General features: G+C 51.5%; 1 protein-coding gene across 1 annotated transcript; it reads left to right on the top strand.

Moving 5' to 3' along the window:
• Positions 1-612: 612 nt before the first annotated feature.
• Positions 613-15996, top strand: LOC137320142 (E3 ubiquitin-protein ligase TRIM39-like). Its single transcript, XM_067981893.1, has 7 exons — positions 613-934; positions 3711-3853; positions 4690-4785; positions 5861-6091; positions 10039-10061; positions 11001-11134; positions 14229-15996. Exons 1-7 carry the CDS (start codon positions 664-666, stop codon positions 14747-14749), a joined length of 1419 nt encoding a protein of 472 aa, XP_067837994.1. The 5' UTR covers positions 613-663; the 3' UTR covers positions 14750-15996.
• The last annotated feature ends 205 nt before the right edge of the window (positions 15997-16201 follow it).

Genomic DNA, 16201 nt, shown 5'->3' with positions numbered 1-16201 from the left:
TCGAGGTGGGTCTGACCAGAACTGGACACAGTACTCGAGGTGGGTCTGACCAGAACTGGACACAGTACTCAAGGTGGGTCTGACCAGAACTGGACACAGTCCTCGAGGTGGGTCTGACCAGAACTGGACACAGTACTCGAGGTGGGACTGACCAGAACTGGACACAGTACTCGAGGTGGGTCTGACCAGACCCTGTACAGTTTGATCGTGACTTCCTCTGACTGTATTCTCCTGTTTTGGATTTGATGTACAACATTATTTTATCTTTGTTGGTCACAGCTCTGTGTTGTTTGGACATGTTTCGTGTTGGGTTGACTGAGACTTGTAGCCTCTGCTGGTTTGCTTTGTTTGATCTCTCTTTGCCCCTCTGATGAACCTTTTAACTTTTTCTGTATATTTTTCCATTCCTCCCAGAGATCTCCTTCACCTTCCTCTCTGCAGGATTTGTAAAGGTTATTCTTAAAATTACAAATTTTTTCTGTGTGTTTCTGATTTTTGTTCTGAACTGCTGCTGCAGGCCTGAAAGGGTTAATCTTCAGCAAAGGTGAATCATGAAATTAACACCGTCACTCCCGACACTGAGTGTTTATAAGAATTTCACTTCCTGCTCTGGTTCGTCGCTCTCTCTTGTTCTGTGTGAAAGCTGCTTCAGGAGCTGTCGGAATGGAGCCCGGAGCTTTAGAGGATGAATTAACCTGTGCTGTGTGTCTCCAGGTGTACCAGGACCCGGTGGTTTTGTTCTGTCAGCACAGTTTCTGTTTGAAATGTATTGAGGGAGTTTGGGCCCAGACACCAGGCCCAGAAGGGTTTGAGTGTCCTCAGTGTCACCGGAAATTCAACCCCAGGCCCAGTCTGGAGAGAAACGTTACGCTGTGTAATATTGTGGAAAAATACACACGGTCACAGCCTCCTGCTGATTCAGCCCATGTCTTGTGTGAGTACTGCATCGAGAATCCATCCCCAGCTTTGAGGATGGGGGTAATTTTAGCCAGGAGCCAGGAAGGGGGCGGTGGGGGTGCGGGTCGATTTGCGGAGAGGAAACCCGGAAGTACGGGTTTCCCAGACATCCTTACAATTTTAAGGTCAGGATGTCTTTTTTTTGACGGTTTCCCGACTGACAGGCCAGCCTGATTGACAGGCCGGTCTCAGTCAGATGGGAGCAGAGCAAGGAAGGGGTAAGTGTTCAGGTCAGCCTTAGATTGGATGGATGGGAGGGTAAAGGTCATCGGTGGGCATGGGGGCATTGGGGGGCATGGTGGCATTGGCGGTGTCGGGGGGAGTTAGTCATTGGGGTGGGGATCAGTCATTGGGGGGTTAGTCATCAGGAGGGGTATCGGGCGTCATGGGGAGGGGGATCAGGGTCATCGGGAGGGGAATCGGGGGTCATTGGGAGGGGGATGGGGATCATCGGGAGGGGGATCGGGGGTCATCGGGAGGGGGATCGGGGGTCATCGGGAGGGGAATCGGGGGTCATCAGGAGGGGGATAGGGGGTCAGTCACCGGGGGATCAGTCAACGAGGGGTGGCGGGGTCATGATCGGAGGTCATCGCTGCAGGTGGGCTTGTCGGGCCGGGGGGAAGCACTCCTGCTCCTCTGGGCCCACAAGCTGTGCTATAAAGGCACTCACCTGCAGTTTCGGGCCTTCTCGCCTCCTCTCACGGTGTGATGGAGAAGGCCCAGGAATCCCGGGCCCCAGTGACTAAAATCACAAAACCTGACAAAATGGAGGCCCACAGCCTCCTTGAAAGCTTTTAATGACCAACCCTCCTCCTGAGAGCGGGTTGGTCGCCCGCCCCTCGTCCCGCCCCTCGTCCCGCCCCTGGGAAAACCAGAAATGGGCGGGTTGGGGGCGGGTTGGGGGCGGGTTTTAAATTGTTGCAATTTTTAATGCACCCCGTCCCCAACCCACCCGTTTTTTAAGGCGAAAATCATGCCCAATGTGTCTGAAATGTGAAACATCTCTTTGCTCCCTTCAGGGTAAGCACATTCCTTATAAAGTGAAGGGCAAGGCTGGTAGAAGTAGGGAACCTTGGATGACTCGGGAGATTGAGGCCCTGGTCAAAAAGAAGAAGGAGGCATATGACATGCATCGGCAGCTGGGATCAAGTGGATCCCTTGAAGAGTATAGAGATTGCCGGAGTAGAGTTAAGAGAGAAATCAGGAGGGCAAAAAGGGGACATGAGATTGCTTTGGCAGATAAAGCAAAGGCGAATCCAAAGAGCTTCTACAAATACATAAAGGGCAAAAGAGTAACTTGGGAGAGAGTAGGGCCTCTTAAGGATCAACAAGGTCATCTATGTGCGGAACCACAAGAGATGGGTGAGATCCTAAATGAATATTTCACATCGGTATTTACGATTGAGAAAGGCATGGATGTTAGGGAACTTGGGGAAATAAATAGTGATGTCTTGAGGAGTGTACATATTACAGAGAGGGAGGTGCTGGAAGTCTTAATGCGCATCAAGGTAGATAAATCTCCGGGACCTGATGAAATGTATCCCAGGACGTTATGGGAGGTTAGGGAGGAAATTGCAGGTCCCCTAGCAGAGATATTTGAATCATCGACAGCTACAGGTGAGGTGCCTGAAGATTGGAGGGTAGCAAATGTTGTGCCTTTGTTTAAGAAGGACGGCAGGGAAAAGCCTGGGAACTACAGACCGGTGAGCCTGACATCTGTAGTGGGTAAGTTGTTAGAGGGTATTCTGAGGGACAGGATCTACAGGCATTTGGAGAGGCAGGGACTGATTAGGAACAGTCAGCATGGTTTTGTGAGAGGAAAATCATGTCTCACGAATTTGATTGAGTTTTTTGAAGGGCTAACCAAGAAGATAGATGAGGGCTGTGCAGTAGACGTGATCTACATGGACTTCAGCAAAGCCTTTGACAAGGTACCGCATGGTAGGTTGTTACATAAGGTTAAATCTCACGGGATCCAAGGTGAGGTAGCCAATTGGATACAAAATTGGCTTGACGACAGAAGACAGAGGGTGGTTGTAGAGGGTTGTTTTTCAAACTAAAGCCTGTGTCCAGCGGTGTGCCTCAGGGATCGGTGCTGGGTCCGCTGTTATTTGTTATTTATATTAACGATTTGGATGAGAATTTAGGAGGCATGGTTAGTAAGTTTGCAGATGACACCAAGATTGGTGGCATTGTGGACAGTGAAGAAGGTTATCTATGATTGCAACGGGATCTTGATGGTTTGACTTATAGGGAGAGGTTAGATAGACTGGGACTTTTTTTGGAGAGTAGGAGGTTAAGGGGTGAACTTATAGAAGTCTATAAAATAATGAGGGGCATAGATAAGGTAGATAGTCAAAATCTTTTCCCAAAGGTAGGGGAGTCTATAACGAGGGGACATAGATTTAAGGTGAGAGGGGAGAGATACAAAAGGGTCCAGAGGGGCAATTTTTTCACTCAAAGGGTGGTGAGTGTCTGGAACGAGCTGCCAGAGGCAGTAGTAGAGGCGGGTACAATTTTGTCTTTTATAAAGCATTTGGACAGTTACATGGGTAAGATGGGTATAGAGGGATATGGGCCAAGTGCAGGCAATTGGGACTAGCTTAGTGGTATAAACTGGGCGACATGGACATGTTGGACCGAAGGGCCTGTTTCCATGTTGTAACTTCTATGATTCTATGATTTAAAACCACATTTATTGAAAGGGGCCGACAAAGATCACACCCTAATCGAACCTGTGGCTGATCTTACAGACAGGCAGTGCGTTCACCATAAGAAGATCCTTGAATTCTACTGTAAAGATGATGCAGAGTGTGTGTGTGTTTCCTGTACAATAACAGGGAAACATAATTCCCACACACTGCTGAGCCTGGATCAGGCACAAGCTGCAATTAAGGTGAGTGACACAATTCCTGATATTAAATACAGTGAGGGAGAGTTTTCCTGTTAATGACCAACATTAATTAGAACTGATTGCAGACAGTGCTGATTTAGCCCAGTGTTTTCTTGCTGCCCCGGGTCTGGGTTGACAGCTGTTTGTTTTTTGTCAGTCAGATTTGCTCCCTCCCCTTTCTCTTACAGTCTGTCTGAGAGAACAGGGTGGGCAATGGGACGGGTATGAGAGTGGCCCACAATGACTGCCCCTCACCCACACTCAGCCCCTCCTGGTGAGGGCACTGTCGAGCTCAGTAATTCACTGTGTGGGTACCTGTGAGAACTGGCACTCCATGGCATAGGGCTGTAGAGCAGAGCATGTTGTAGCCCTGTGTAACGCTGGGGTATTCTGCCATCTGACCAGCAGGGAGAGGACCATCACCGGTGGGGGGAGTGAGGGACACCCACGGGGGGAGACTCAGGGGCTGGGGGGAGAAACTGTTTCTCACAACAAGAGGGAATTGGTGTTTGAGAAATGCTGGTGTGACTGAGTCTGTCTCCCTTTCCCCTCGGCTGATTCCTGGAAATGGAGGAGCTGAGTCCGTGTGAAAATGCAGCACACGGTGAGTCAGTGTGAAAAGAAGCCGGTGTGTGTGTGGTTCCTCAGTTTATACAGGGCAGGGAGCGCCTCTTTACTGAGAGCCACAGAAGGGAATATTTCTGCTCAGGGCCCAGACACTGAGAATCCCCCAAACCACTTTCTATCCACACCCAGTGGGGTCACTCCTGGAACGGAATCATTTCCCTTTTACATTCCAGTTTCAATCCCTTTTAAACACTTTCCAATTACCTTTACAGGAAGAATTGGAGAGAGAAATCGAGAGTCTTCGGGGAGTCCAGCAGAATTGTTCCAGCAAACAGCGAGACTTGGAGAGATCAGAAGCTGAAATAAAGGTGGGTAAACTGGGACTGGATTTAGAAAGGGTTTCTCTCCCCACTGAGTCAATGAGCACATCAGAAACAGGCCTTCCAAACCAGACTGGTTGTGTTGGGGCCGAGTCACTGATTACACTGAGTTCCCCGTGTGTTTGATGTGAGGGGGAGCTGCTTAACTCTCCCTGCACCTCCCAGGGAATATTATTACATCACTTGGGCACTGGATTTCCTGAAACAGACACAGTCAGAGGCTGGGAGTTGGAGACTTGCCCTGAAGCCTGTATCAGATGAACATAGAAAGGAAGAGGAAGAAAAGACCATTAGCCCCAGCGAGCCTGCCCCATGCAGACAGGGTTCAATCACACACACCACTGATCCACCCCGAACCATGGACTCACCTGGGAAAGGCAAACAGAAGAGAGAAAAAACACCTGCAGACAATTCAGGACAAACTCTGGGAAATTCCTCCCCAGCTCCCTTTTAAAGGGTGGGAGTGACTCCATACCCCCGACATGTTCAGGGAGTCTGTTCCAGAGATCGAGGACTCTGGGGTCTAACCTAACTCTGTGCCTATGGATTTTATACACAGGCCCTCTAGTCCTACCATCCCGATCCATCTCAAGTACCTCACCCAACGAGTGAGTCCAATAATCCCTCGATCATTTTAAAAACCTCAATCATGTCCCTCTCGGCCTGCCTTTCTCTAAATCGCCCTCCCTCTTGGAGCCGATCTTCAGAACTAAAATCCATCAGACTACGTGTCATTCTGGCCACCGTCCTCTCCAGAGTCTCAATCTCCTTCACCAGGTGTGGGCACCAAAACTGGACCCATCACTCCAGGTGTGGATGGACCAGGTGGCAGTGCCATACACAGTCTAAATACAGTGCTCTTTCTATTAAACTCAAGGCTCAAGGCAACACTCGTTAAACTCTGTTTTCTCTCCCAGTAGACCCTCCCCCACTGTTTGTCTATCTTTAACGGGTGATCGAGTAGTGATCGAAACAAACTGTCCCGTCCCTGGAAAGTGCCGTGTGCTCAGGGTAAGAGCTGTGTGGAAGGGCCGTTTGTCATGAGAGTTGGTTTGGGTTTCAGACACGAATCAATGAGCTGAAAGGAAAGCTATCGAAGAGCTTCTCTGAATGGAGGAGACAGCTGGAAGAAGATGAAGAATACGCACTGAAACTGATCGATGAGGAGGGGCTCCGAGCTCTCTCTCAGATTAGAAGCTGTTCTGAAGCATTAAACAAGAGGATGGAACAGATTACATTAATAGATGGAGAAACCCAGAGTCTGGTACAGAGGGACCATCTCTCCTTTATTCAGGTACATCTTCAATATAAACAGGGCCATGTCTGGGGAATGGGGCGTTTCTGTGAGGCTGGTGAGAGGGATGAATTGTTTGAAGATTGTTGGTGGGTCCCAGAATTGGTGCTGCCCCATCAGCCCTGCCCTCGGAGTGTTGGCGCTGCCCCCACAGCCCTGCCCTCGGAGTGTTGGCGCTGCCCCCTCAGCCCTGCCCTGGGAGTGTTGGCGCTGCCCCCTCAGCCCTGCCCTCGGAGTGTTGGCGCTGCCCCCTCAGCCCTGCCCTCGGAGTGTTGGCGCTGCCCCCTCAGCCCTGCCCTGGGAGTGTTGGCGCTGCCCCCTCAGCCCTGCCCTGGGAGTGTTGGCGCTGCCCCCTCAGCCCTGCCCTGGGAGTGTTGGCGCTGCCCCCTCAGCCCTGCCCTGGGAGTGTTGGCGCTGCCCCCTCAGCCCTGCCCTCGGAGTGTTGGCGCTGCCCCCTCAGCCCTGCCCTGGGAGTGTTGGCGCTGCCCCCTCAGCCCTGCCCTGGGAGTGTTGGCGCTGCCCCCTCAGCCCTGCCCTGGGAGTGTTGGCGCTGCCCCCTCAGCCCTGCCCTGGGAGTGTTGGCGCTGCCCCCTCAGCCCTGCCCTGGGAGTGTTGGCGCTGCCCCCTCAGCCCTGCCCTCGGAGTGTTGGCGCTGCCCCCTCAGCCCTGCCCTGGGAGTGTTGGCGCTGCCCCCTCAGCCCTGCCCTGGGAGTGTTGGCGCTGCCCCCTCAGCCCTGCCCTGGGAGTGTTGGCGCTGCCCCCTCAGCCCTGCCCTGGGAGTGTTGGCGCTGCCCCCTCAGCCCTGCCCTGGGAGTGTTGGCGCTGCCCCCTCAGCCCTGCCCTGGGAGTGTTGGCGCTGCCCCCTCAGCCCTGCCCTGGGAGTGTTGGCGCTGCCCCCTCAGCCCTGCCCTCGGAGTGTTGGCGCTGCCCCCTCAGCCCTGCCCTCGGAGTGTTGGCGCTGCCCCCTCAGCCCTGCCCTCGGAGTGTTGGCGCTGCCCCCTCAGCCCTGCCCTCGGAGTGTTGGCGCTGCCCCCTCAGCCCTGCCCGAGAAGTTATATACAATTTCATAGAATCTGCAGCACAGAAACAGGCCATTCGGCCCATCATGTCTCTGCCGGTGTTTATGCTCCACACGAACCTCCTCCCTCTCTAATTCATCTCACCCTATTGGTATCTCCTTCTATTCCTTTCTCCCCCATGTGTTTATCGAGCTTCCCTTTAAATATATCTGTGCTGTTCACCTCAACTACTCCTTGTGATGGTGAGTTCCACATTCTCACCACTCTCCGGGTTAAGAAGTTTCTCCTGAATTCCCTCTTGGATTTATTAATGTCTATTAAAATACACTCTTGGACCTAATCCATTAAGTAAGTGTCCTTTTCGAGTTTTTATGTTGCTCTTCAACTCTGAATATCTGGCAAAACCACGGATCAGGGGCTGTAACCTCAGTGACACAATAAAGTCTCATTATTTAACAGAATTGATCAAGCAGTGGAGGAGTTGAGGGGATAAAATTATATTTATGGCCCCTATTTCTGGTCTCCCCCACAAGTGGAAACATCTTCTCTAAGTCTACCCTATTAAACCCTTTCATCATCTTAAAGACCTCAATCAGGTCACCCCTCAGTCTTCACTTTCTAGAGAAAAGAGCCCCAGCCTGTTTTTTGTGATATATATTAATGATTTGGACTTAAATGTAGGGGGCATGATTAAGAAGTTTGCAGATGTTACAAAAATTGGCCATGTGGTTGATAGTGAGGAGGAAAGCTGTCGACTGCAGGAAGATATCAATGGACTGGTCAGGTGGGCAGAAAAGTGACAAATGGAATTCAATCCAGAGAAGTGTGAGGGAATGCATTTGGGGAATGCAAACAAGGCAAGGGAATACACGATAAATGGGAGGATACTGAAAGGTGTAGAGGAAGTGAGGGACCTTGGAGTACATGTCCACAGATCCCTAAAGGTAGCAGGACAGGTAGATAAGGTGGTTAAGAAGGCATATGGAATACTTTCCTTTATTAGCCAAGGCATAGAATATAAGAGCAGGGAGGTTATACTGGGACTACATAAAACACTGTTCGTCCACAGCTTGAGTAACTGTGTACAGTTCTGGTCACCACATTACAGGAAGGATGTAATTGCACTAGAGAGGATACAGAGGAGATTTACGAGGATGTTGCCAGGACTGGAGAAGTTTAGCTATGAGGAAAGATTGGATAGGCTGGGGTTGTTCTCTTTGGAACAGAGCAAGCTGAACGGTGATTTAATTGAAGTGTACAAAATTATGAGGGGCCCAGATAGAGTGGATAGGAAGGACCTATTTCCCTTAGCAGAGAGGTCAGAGGGCATAGATTTAAAGTAATTGGTAGAAGGATTAGAGGGGAGCTGAGGAAACATTTTTTCACCCAGAGGATGGTGGGAGTCTGGAACTCACTGCCTGAATGGATGGGAGAGGCAGAAACCCTCAACTCATTTAAAAAGTACCTGGACGTGCACCTGAAGTGCTGTGACTTACAAGGCCACGGACCAAGTGCTGGAAAGTGGGATTAGGCTGGGTGGCTCATTGTCGGCCGGCCCGGACACAATGGGCCAAATGGCCTCCTTCTGTGCCGTAAATTTTCCATGATTCTATGATTCAGTCTTTCCTGATAGGTATCACCTCTCAGTTCTGGTATCATTCCAATAAATCGTTTCTGCACCTTCTCCAGTGCCTCAATATCCTTTTTATAATATGGAGACCAGAACTATTCACAATACTGCAAGTGTGGTCTAACCAAAATTCTATACAATTTTAACATAAATTCTATCCCTCGAGAAATGAAAACCAGTCCTTTGCTTTTTTTATGGCCTAATTAACCTGCGTCGCTACTTTTAGTGATTTGTGTATCTGGAGCCTCGAGATCCCTGTGCGCTATTTAGACTCTTGTTTTCCAAGGAGTTTGAGGCCTCCTTATTATTCCAACCAAAATGTAATGCCTCACACCGAACTATATTGAAATTCATTTGCCAATTACACACCCATTCCGCAAGTTTATTAATGTCTTCCTGTATTTTGTCGCAGTCTCCTCAGTATTAACGACACCTCCAATTTTGTGCTGTCCGCAAATTTTGAAATTGTGCTTCCGATTCCCGAGTCCAAATCATTTATGTAAATGGTGAACAGCATTGGTCTCAGCACCGATCCCTGTGGGACAACACACCCCAAGTTTTAACCTGCCCTCGGAGTGTTGGCGCTGCCCCCTCAGCCCTGCCCTGGGAGTGTTGGCGCTGCCCCCTCAGCCCTGCCCTGGGAGTGTTGGTGCTGCCCCCTCAGCCCTGCCCTGGGAGTGTTGGTGCTGCCCCCTCAGCCCTGCCCTCGGAGTGTTGGTGCTGCCCCCTCGGCCCTGCCCTCGGAGTGTTGGCGCTGCCCCCTCGGCCCTGCCCTCGGAGTGTTGGCGCTGCCCCCTCAGCCCTGCCCTCGGAGTGTTGGCGCTGCCCCCTCGGCCCTGCCCTCGGAGTGTTGGCGCTGCCCCCTCGGCCCTGCCCTGGGAGTGTTGGCGCTGCCCCCTCGGCCCTGCCCTGGGAGTGTTGGCGCTGCCCCCTCGGCCCTGCCCTGGGAGTGTTGGCGCTGCCCCCTCGGCCCTGCCCTCGGAATGTTGGCGCTGCCCCCTCAGCCCTGCCCTGGGAGTGTTGGCGCTGCCCCCTCAGCCCTGCCCTGGGAGTGTTGGCGCTGCCCCCTCGGCCCTGCCCTCGGAGTGTTGGCGCTGCCCCCTCGGCCCTGCCCTCGGAGTGTTGGTGCTGCCCCAGGATGGAGTGCAGTGAAATGTGGGATTATTGCCCATTCCTGTGACTGGCCCCACCTACTGTTATACACTGAACTCTTTACTCTCAATCCCAAATTCACTCTTTGGTTCCATTGGGTGTTGATTTGTTCGTTGACTGATTTGATCTCCTCTCTTTATTCACAGAACTCGAAGCAGCTCCTTTCCAGGTAAGTTCCTCTCAGTCATACAGTACCTGCTGCTGATAGGGAACCTTCCCCTGTATCTGGGAGAAGAGTGAAAGTAGAATCACCGCTTGGAAACCTTCCCAGATAAGGTGCTTTCAAATGGTGGGAATATTGAGTGATGTTTAACTGTGGTTTGAGGGGTTATTGGCTCAGGCAGCCTGTGGGAAATGGGAGTGACCTGGGCTGTTCCATCGGTGTGTCGAGCTTCTCAGGAACCTGTTAGACAGGAAGTGAGAGAGAGAGAAACCTGCAGTGACCTGTATCTAACCGAGGCTTCCGAAAGGCTCCATGTGTGTCAGTGACAGCTTTATTCCATTGGGTCAGTAAGTGCTGTGTGATTGGCTTGTTCCATCAACCAGCCCATGGAGAAATGAGGAGAGGGGCAGGTCCCAGTGTCAGAGTGACAGTAAAATGTGTTGTGATTGGCTCATTCTATCCACTAACAGAGAAATAAGTAAGTGCTGAGATTTCCCAGTAATGTCAGTGTGACTGGACCCTCAGTGAGGGAATCCCCCTGATCCCAGGTCCCTGGGAGGCTGTTCCTTCTCCTCTCCTCACTTCACATGATTGTAGAGAGTGTGATCCTGCAGAGAGGGGGGAGCACAGCCTGGAAACCCTCGGGATAATAATAATTATTAATAATGGAAAGATGAGGGCTGGACTGAACACAGACGGCTTTGAAAATCACAAACTGAGCTGAAGTGGCAGCAAACCAGGATCCCACTGCACGTGTGGAGATCAGTGTGAATGCAGGGAGACTGCAAATCCCGGGATTCTGCCATTTTCAGGATGGGTTGCTGCGGGGTCTCAGTACGAGCATTAGAAGGGGTGCAGGTTGTTGCACTGATCACTCGTTCCCCTTTGGGTTTCTGATCTGAAATGTCCCCACTGATAAAAACATTCTCTCCTCTTTCATTCCAGAGTGATTGAGACTCAGAGAGTCACAGACCCAGATGTTCCAGCGCTCACCCTGAACCTGTCCAATATATCTCAACTTATCCAGAAGAGGCTGAATGGATTGGAAAAGTATCACTCAGACATATTGGGAATCATTGGTGAGAACGTGCAGCTTTTCTCCAATATAAGGGACTGAGAGCAGGTCGGGTTTGTTGTGTTTCGACAGTTGGGAATATCCCCGAACTTTAATATCAGGTCCCTGTGTGTGTGGATCAGGAGCCTGAGATTAATCCTCAGTCCCCAGTCACACCTGCTTTAAACACTCCTCACTGTAATGGGCCAGAGCTTCACCCCCCATGGGTCAGGGAGGGGCGGGTCAGAGGAACGATGTTCTTACTGATAATTAATGGTCAAAATACTGGGGTTCACAGTATTACAGGTGGATAGTCACAGGTTTATTAAGCATATGATAACTATTATTGACAATAATTAAACATACACAACAACAGCACTCAGGAGTTTTTAACCCGGAGAATCCAGACGTTAACAGTGAAATGGTCGGCTGGTCAGGCCCCATCAGATTCTGAGCTCTCTCTTCCCACTCCGACTGTTTATCGTTTTTCCCAATCCTGTTATGTTTTAGTATTACCTCTTGTTCCTTTCATGTCCCCTGTCAATGATTCCCACATCCTGATTGATCTGTCAATCAAATCCTTAGGATGAGGTCAGTTACAGAACCATCAAAGACATTCTAACCCTCCAGTGCACGTGTTGCTGTTCCTCACACTGGGCCGTGTTCCTTTCGACAGGGGTCTCCTTCCAGGGGGGCCTTTACAGACAGCTGTTTATGTCTCAATACAACCAGCTTCAACATTACAGACAACGAACCACCATTCCCACCTCTCTCATGTCCCTGTGAAGTTCAAAGACGAAGAGTTTACAAGATGCCGTTCCACTCGCACCGACACGCCTCCTAAGGTCTTGTTACAGGGTCTGTCCATATCAAAGGGAGAATCAAACTGCTGGTCAGATCAGTTCCAATTGAAAAGTTACTGAACACAGTTAAATTAATATAAAGAGGAATCAATAACAGTCCCATTTGATTAACCCTTCGCTAACAGCAGAGTTACACACAGCCAATCAGTGTGTCTCTTAAAGGGACACCGTCCCTCACAGGGCTGTCAGTATCTGTGCTCTGGGGAGGAGGCAGAATCAGCTCAACAGGGGCAGCCCCTGTCCCAGGGATCGTCATCGAGCAGGGGACTGGGATCAGGGGGAGAGCGGGAATATTCCAAGGTGTGTCTATAATCTTAAACGGGGATCATTAATTTCTATTTAACCCTAACTATTTCAGTGATGTTTCTTCAGTCTGGGTTCAGTGCGAGGGATTCGAGGGTCGAGTTCCTGCTCCTGTTCCCTCCTCACAGCTCGGAATTGGTCCGAGTCTCAGACCCGGGTCCAGAGGGAGTGTTGGTGAATTCAGAGTGAACAGGGAGCAACAGTTTAATGGACAGAAGGGAGATCAGATTCCCCTCAATTCCCCACTGAATCCTCCCTCCTGTGAGCTGTGTGTTCCCAGTACAGCCGGTGCTGAGATTGTGGGGCTGGAACTGTGAGTCTGTGGGATGTGTTGTGTGCCGGTGAATCCCCTCCATTGTGTCTGGGAGAACGCGAGCACAGTGCCAGGGGCTTGTGTGATTAAACTGACTGTGACCGTGTGTCTCCACTGCAGTGTTTGCACTGAGTGTACAGCACTGGGACCCACACACTGCTATTTTTAAATTTGTTTTTATGAATTCATGGGATGTGGGCGTCGCTGGCGAGGCCGGCATTTATTGCCCATCCCTAATTGCCCTTAAGAAGGTGGTGGTGAGCCGCCTTCTAGAACCGCTGCAGTCCATGTGGTGAAGTTTCTCCCACAGTGCTGTTGGGAAGGGAGTTCCAGAATTTTGACCCAGCGACGATGAAGGAACGGCGATATATTTCCAAGTCGGGATGGTGTGTGACTTGGAGGGGAACGTGCAGGTGGTGTTGTTCCCATGTGCCTGCTGCCCTTGTCCTTCTAGGTGGTAGAGGTCGCAGGTTTGGGAGGTGCTGTCGAAGAAGCCTTGGCAAGTTGCTGCAGTGCATCCTGTGGATGGTACACACTGCAGCCACGGTGCGCCGGTGGTGAAGGGAGTGAATGTTTAGGGTGGTGGATGGGGTGCCAATCAAGCGGGCTGCTTTGTCCTGGATGGTGTTGAGCTTCTTGAGTGTTGTTGGAGCTGCACTCATCCAGGCAAGTGGAGAGTATTCCATCACACTCCTGATTTGTGCCTTGTAGATGGTGGAAAGGCTTTGGGAGTCAGGAGGTGAGTCACTCGCCGCAGAATACCCAGCCTCTGACCTGCTCTTGCAGCCACAGTATTTATGTGGCTGGTCCAGTTAAGTTTCTGGTCAATGGTGACCCCCAGGATGTTGATGGTGGGGGATTCGGCGATGGTAATGCCGTTGAATGTCAAGGGGAGGTGGTTAGACTCTCTCTTATTGGAGATGGTCATTGCCTGGCACTTCTCTGGTGTGAATGTTACTTGCCACTTATCAGCCCAAGCTTGGATGTTGTCCAGGTCTTGTTGCATGTGGGCTCGGACTGCTTCATTATCTGAGGGGTTGTGAATGCAACTGAACACTGTGCAATCATCAGCGAACAACCCCCTTCTGACCTTATGATGGAGGGAAGATCATTGATGAAGCAGCTGAAGATGGTTGGGCCTAGGACACTGCCCTGAGGAACTCCTGCAGCAATGCCCTGGGACTGTGATGATTGGCCTCCAACAACCACTACCATCTTCCTTTGTACTAGGTGTGACTCCAGCTACTGGAGAGTTTTCCCCCTGATTTCCTTTGGCATCAATTTTACTCGGGCTCCTTGGTGCCACACTCGGTCAAATGCTGCCTTGATGTCAAGGGCAGTCACTCTCACCTCACCTCTGGAATTCAGCTCTTTTGTCCATGTTTGGATCAAGGCTGTAATGAGGTCTGGAGCCGAGCGGTCCCGGCAGAACCCGAACCGAGCATCGGTGAGCAGGTTATTGGTGAGATTTAACAGGGATTCTGATTGATGGCCATTGATTTAACATGGGATGAATCCAGTCTAAGAGGTAATATGGGGCTGACACTGTCTGGGAAATACTGACACTCCCACCCTGCAGCTGTCAATCATTGATCTGAATGGAATCACCCTGTCTGACCAATCTCTTCTCTCCTCTCTAGGGCAAAGGTCACCGATGAGCCTGGATCCAAAGACAGTAAACTGGAACTTGGTTCTGTCTGATGATCTGAGATCAGTAACATGGACTGAACGGAAACAGCCCTACCCACCTCACCCAGAGAGGTTTAAAGACTGTCCTCAAGTCCTCTGCTCCCAGAGTTTCTCCTCAGGATCCCATTCCTGGGATGTGGAGACTGATGGGAATCGTTGGGGAATAGGGATTGTGTGTGGGAGTGCAGAGAGGAATGGGAGCAACTCCGATCTTAGGCTCAGCAGTAAATCCTGGTGTTTGGGATTTTCTGCTGATTTTCTCAGAGTTTGGCACAATTACCGGAGCTCTGACCTCCCACCGACCCCGTCTAACAGCAGGATCCGAGTTCAGTTAGACTACGAGGCCGGGACTCTGTCATTTCACCGGGTCACTGACTCACTGAGACATTTACACACATTTCAAACCACATTCACTGAACCCGTGTTTCCAGCATTTTATTGTAGGAATAAATCCTTAAAACTGTTTAATTAATCCTGATATCTGAGACTCGGATGATGTCACTCCCAGTTAAGATGATCAGGGGACTCTGAAGATGGCATTTCCGGTTTCTCAATCCCCTCCATGATGTCACTCCTGGGTCTGCCCCTCTGATGATGTCACTCCCGGGTCTGCCCCTCTGATGATGTCACTCCTGGGCCTGCCCCCTCTGATGATGTCACTCTCAGGTCTTCCCCTCTGATGATGTCACTCCTGGGTCTGCCCCTCTGATGATGTCACTCCTGCGTCTGCCCCTCTGATGATGTCACTCCTGGGCCTGCCCCTCTGATGATGTCACTCCCGGGCCTGCCCCCTCTGATGATATCACTCTCAGGTCTGCCCCTCTGATGATGTCACTCCTGGGTCTGCCCCTCTGATGATGTCACTCCCGGGTCTGCCCCTCTGATGATGTCACTCCCGGGTCTGCCCCCTCTGATGATGTCACTCCTGGGTCTGCCCCCTCTGATGATGTCACTCCCGGGCCTGCCCCCTCTGATGATGTCACTCCCGGGTCTGCCCCTCTGATGATGTCACTCCCGGGTCTGCCCCCTCTGATGATGTCACTCCCGGGCCTGCCCCCTCTGATGATGTCACTCCCGGGTCTGCCCCCTCTGATGATGTCACTCCTGGGTCTGCCCCCTCTGATGATGTCACTCCCGGGCCTGCCCCCTCTGATGATGTCACTCCCGGGTCTGCCCCCTCTGATGATGTCACTCCCGGGTCTGCCCCTCTGATGATGTCACTCCCGGGTCTGCCCCCTCTGATGATGTCACTCCCGGGCCTGCCCCCTCTGATGATGTCACTCCCGGGCCTGCCCCCTCTGATGATATCACTCTCAGGTCTGCCCCTCTGATGATGTCACTCCTGGGTCTGCCCCTCTGATGATGTCACTCCCGGGTCTGCCCCTCTGATGATGTCACTCCCGGGTCTGCCCCCTCTGATGATGTCACTCCTGGGTCTGCCCCCTCTGATGATGTCACTCCCGGGCCTGCCCCCTCTGATGATGTCACTCCCGGGTCTGCCCCTCTGATGATGTCACTCCCGGGCCTGCCCCCTCTGATGATGTCACTCCCGGGCCTGCCCCCTCTGATGATGTCACTCCCGGGTCTGCCCCCTCTGATGATGTCACTCCTGGGTCTGCCCCCTCTGATGATGTCACTCCCGGGCCTGCCCCCTCTGATGATGTCACTCCCGGGTCTGCCCCTCTGATGATGTCACTCCCGGGCCTGCCCCCTCTGATGATGTCACTCCTGGGTCAGAGCTCAGAGCTTTGCTGTTTTAAGGATCGTGGGGTCTTTAGATCGCTAATAGTACTTTAGGTGAGGTTGTGCTTGTAAAGTTAACTAGTGGTACTTAGGTGTGTTACAATTGATTGTCATTACCTGATCAATACCCGAGACATCGGGACCGTGCAGGGGGAGAGTAGCAAAGACCCCCAGACACCCC

Source organism: Heptranchias perlo, unplaced genomic scaffold, assembly GCF_035084215.1.
Source record: "Heptranchias perlo isolate sHepPer1 unplaced genomic scaffold, sHepPer1.hap1 HAP1_SCAFFOLD_985, whole genome shotgun sequence".
Classification (NCBI taxonomy): Eukaryota; Metazoa; Chordata; class Chondrichthyes; order Hexanchiformes; family Hexanchidae; genus Heptranchias; species Heptranchias perlo.
Note: the sequence above shows the minus strand (reverse complement) of the source record. Positions and strands in the feature narration are given on the sequence as shown.

Bases quoted from the DNA above. Each gene is read 5' to 3' on its own strand.
- LOC137320142 (XM_067981893.1), top strand. From the start codon at position 664: ATGGAGCCCGGAGCTTTAGAGGATGAATTAACCTGTGCTGTGTGTCTC. The intron at 935-3,710 runs GTGAGTACTGCA...CTGATCTTACAG, and splicing joins TGATTCAGCCCATGTCTTGT to ACAGGCAGTGCGTTCACCAT. The intron at 3,854-4,689 runs GTGAGTGACACA...TTACCTTTACAG, and splicing joins AGGCACAAGCTGCAATTAAG to GAAGAATTGGAGAGAGAAAT.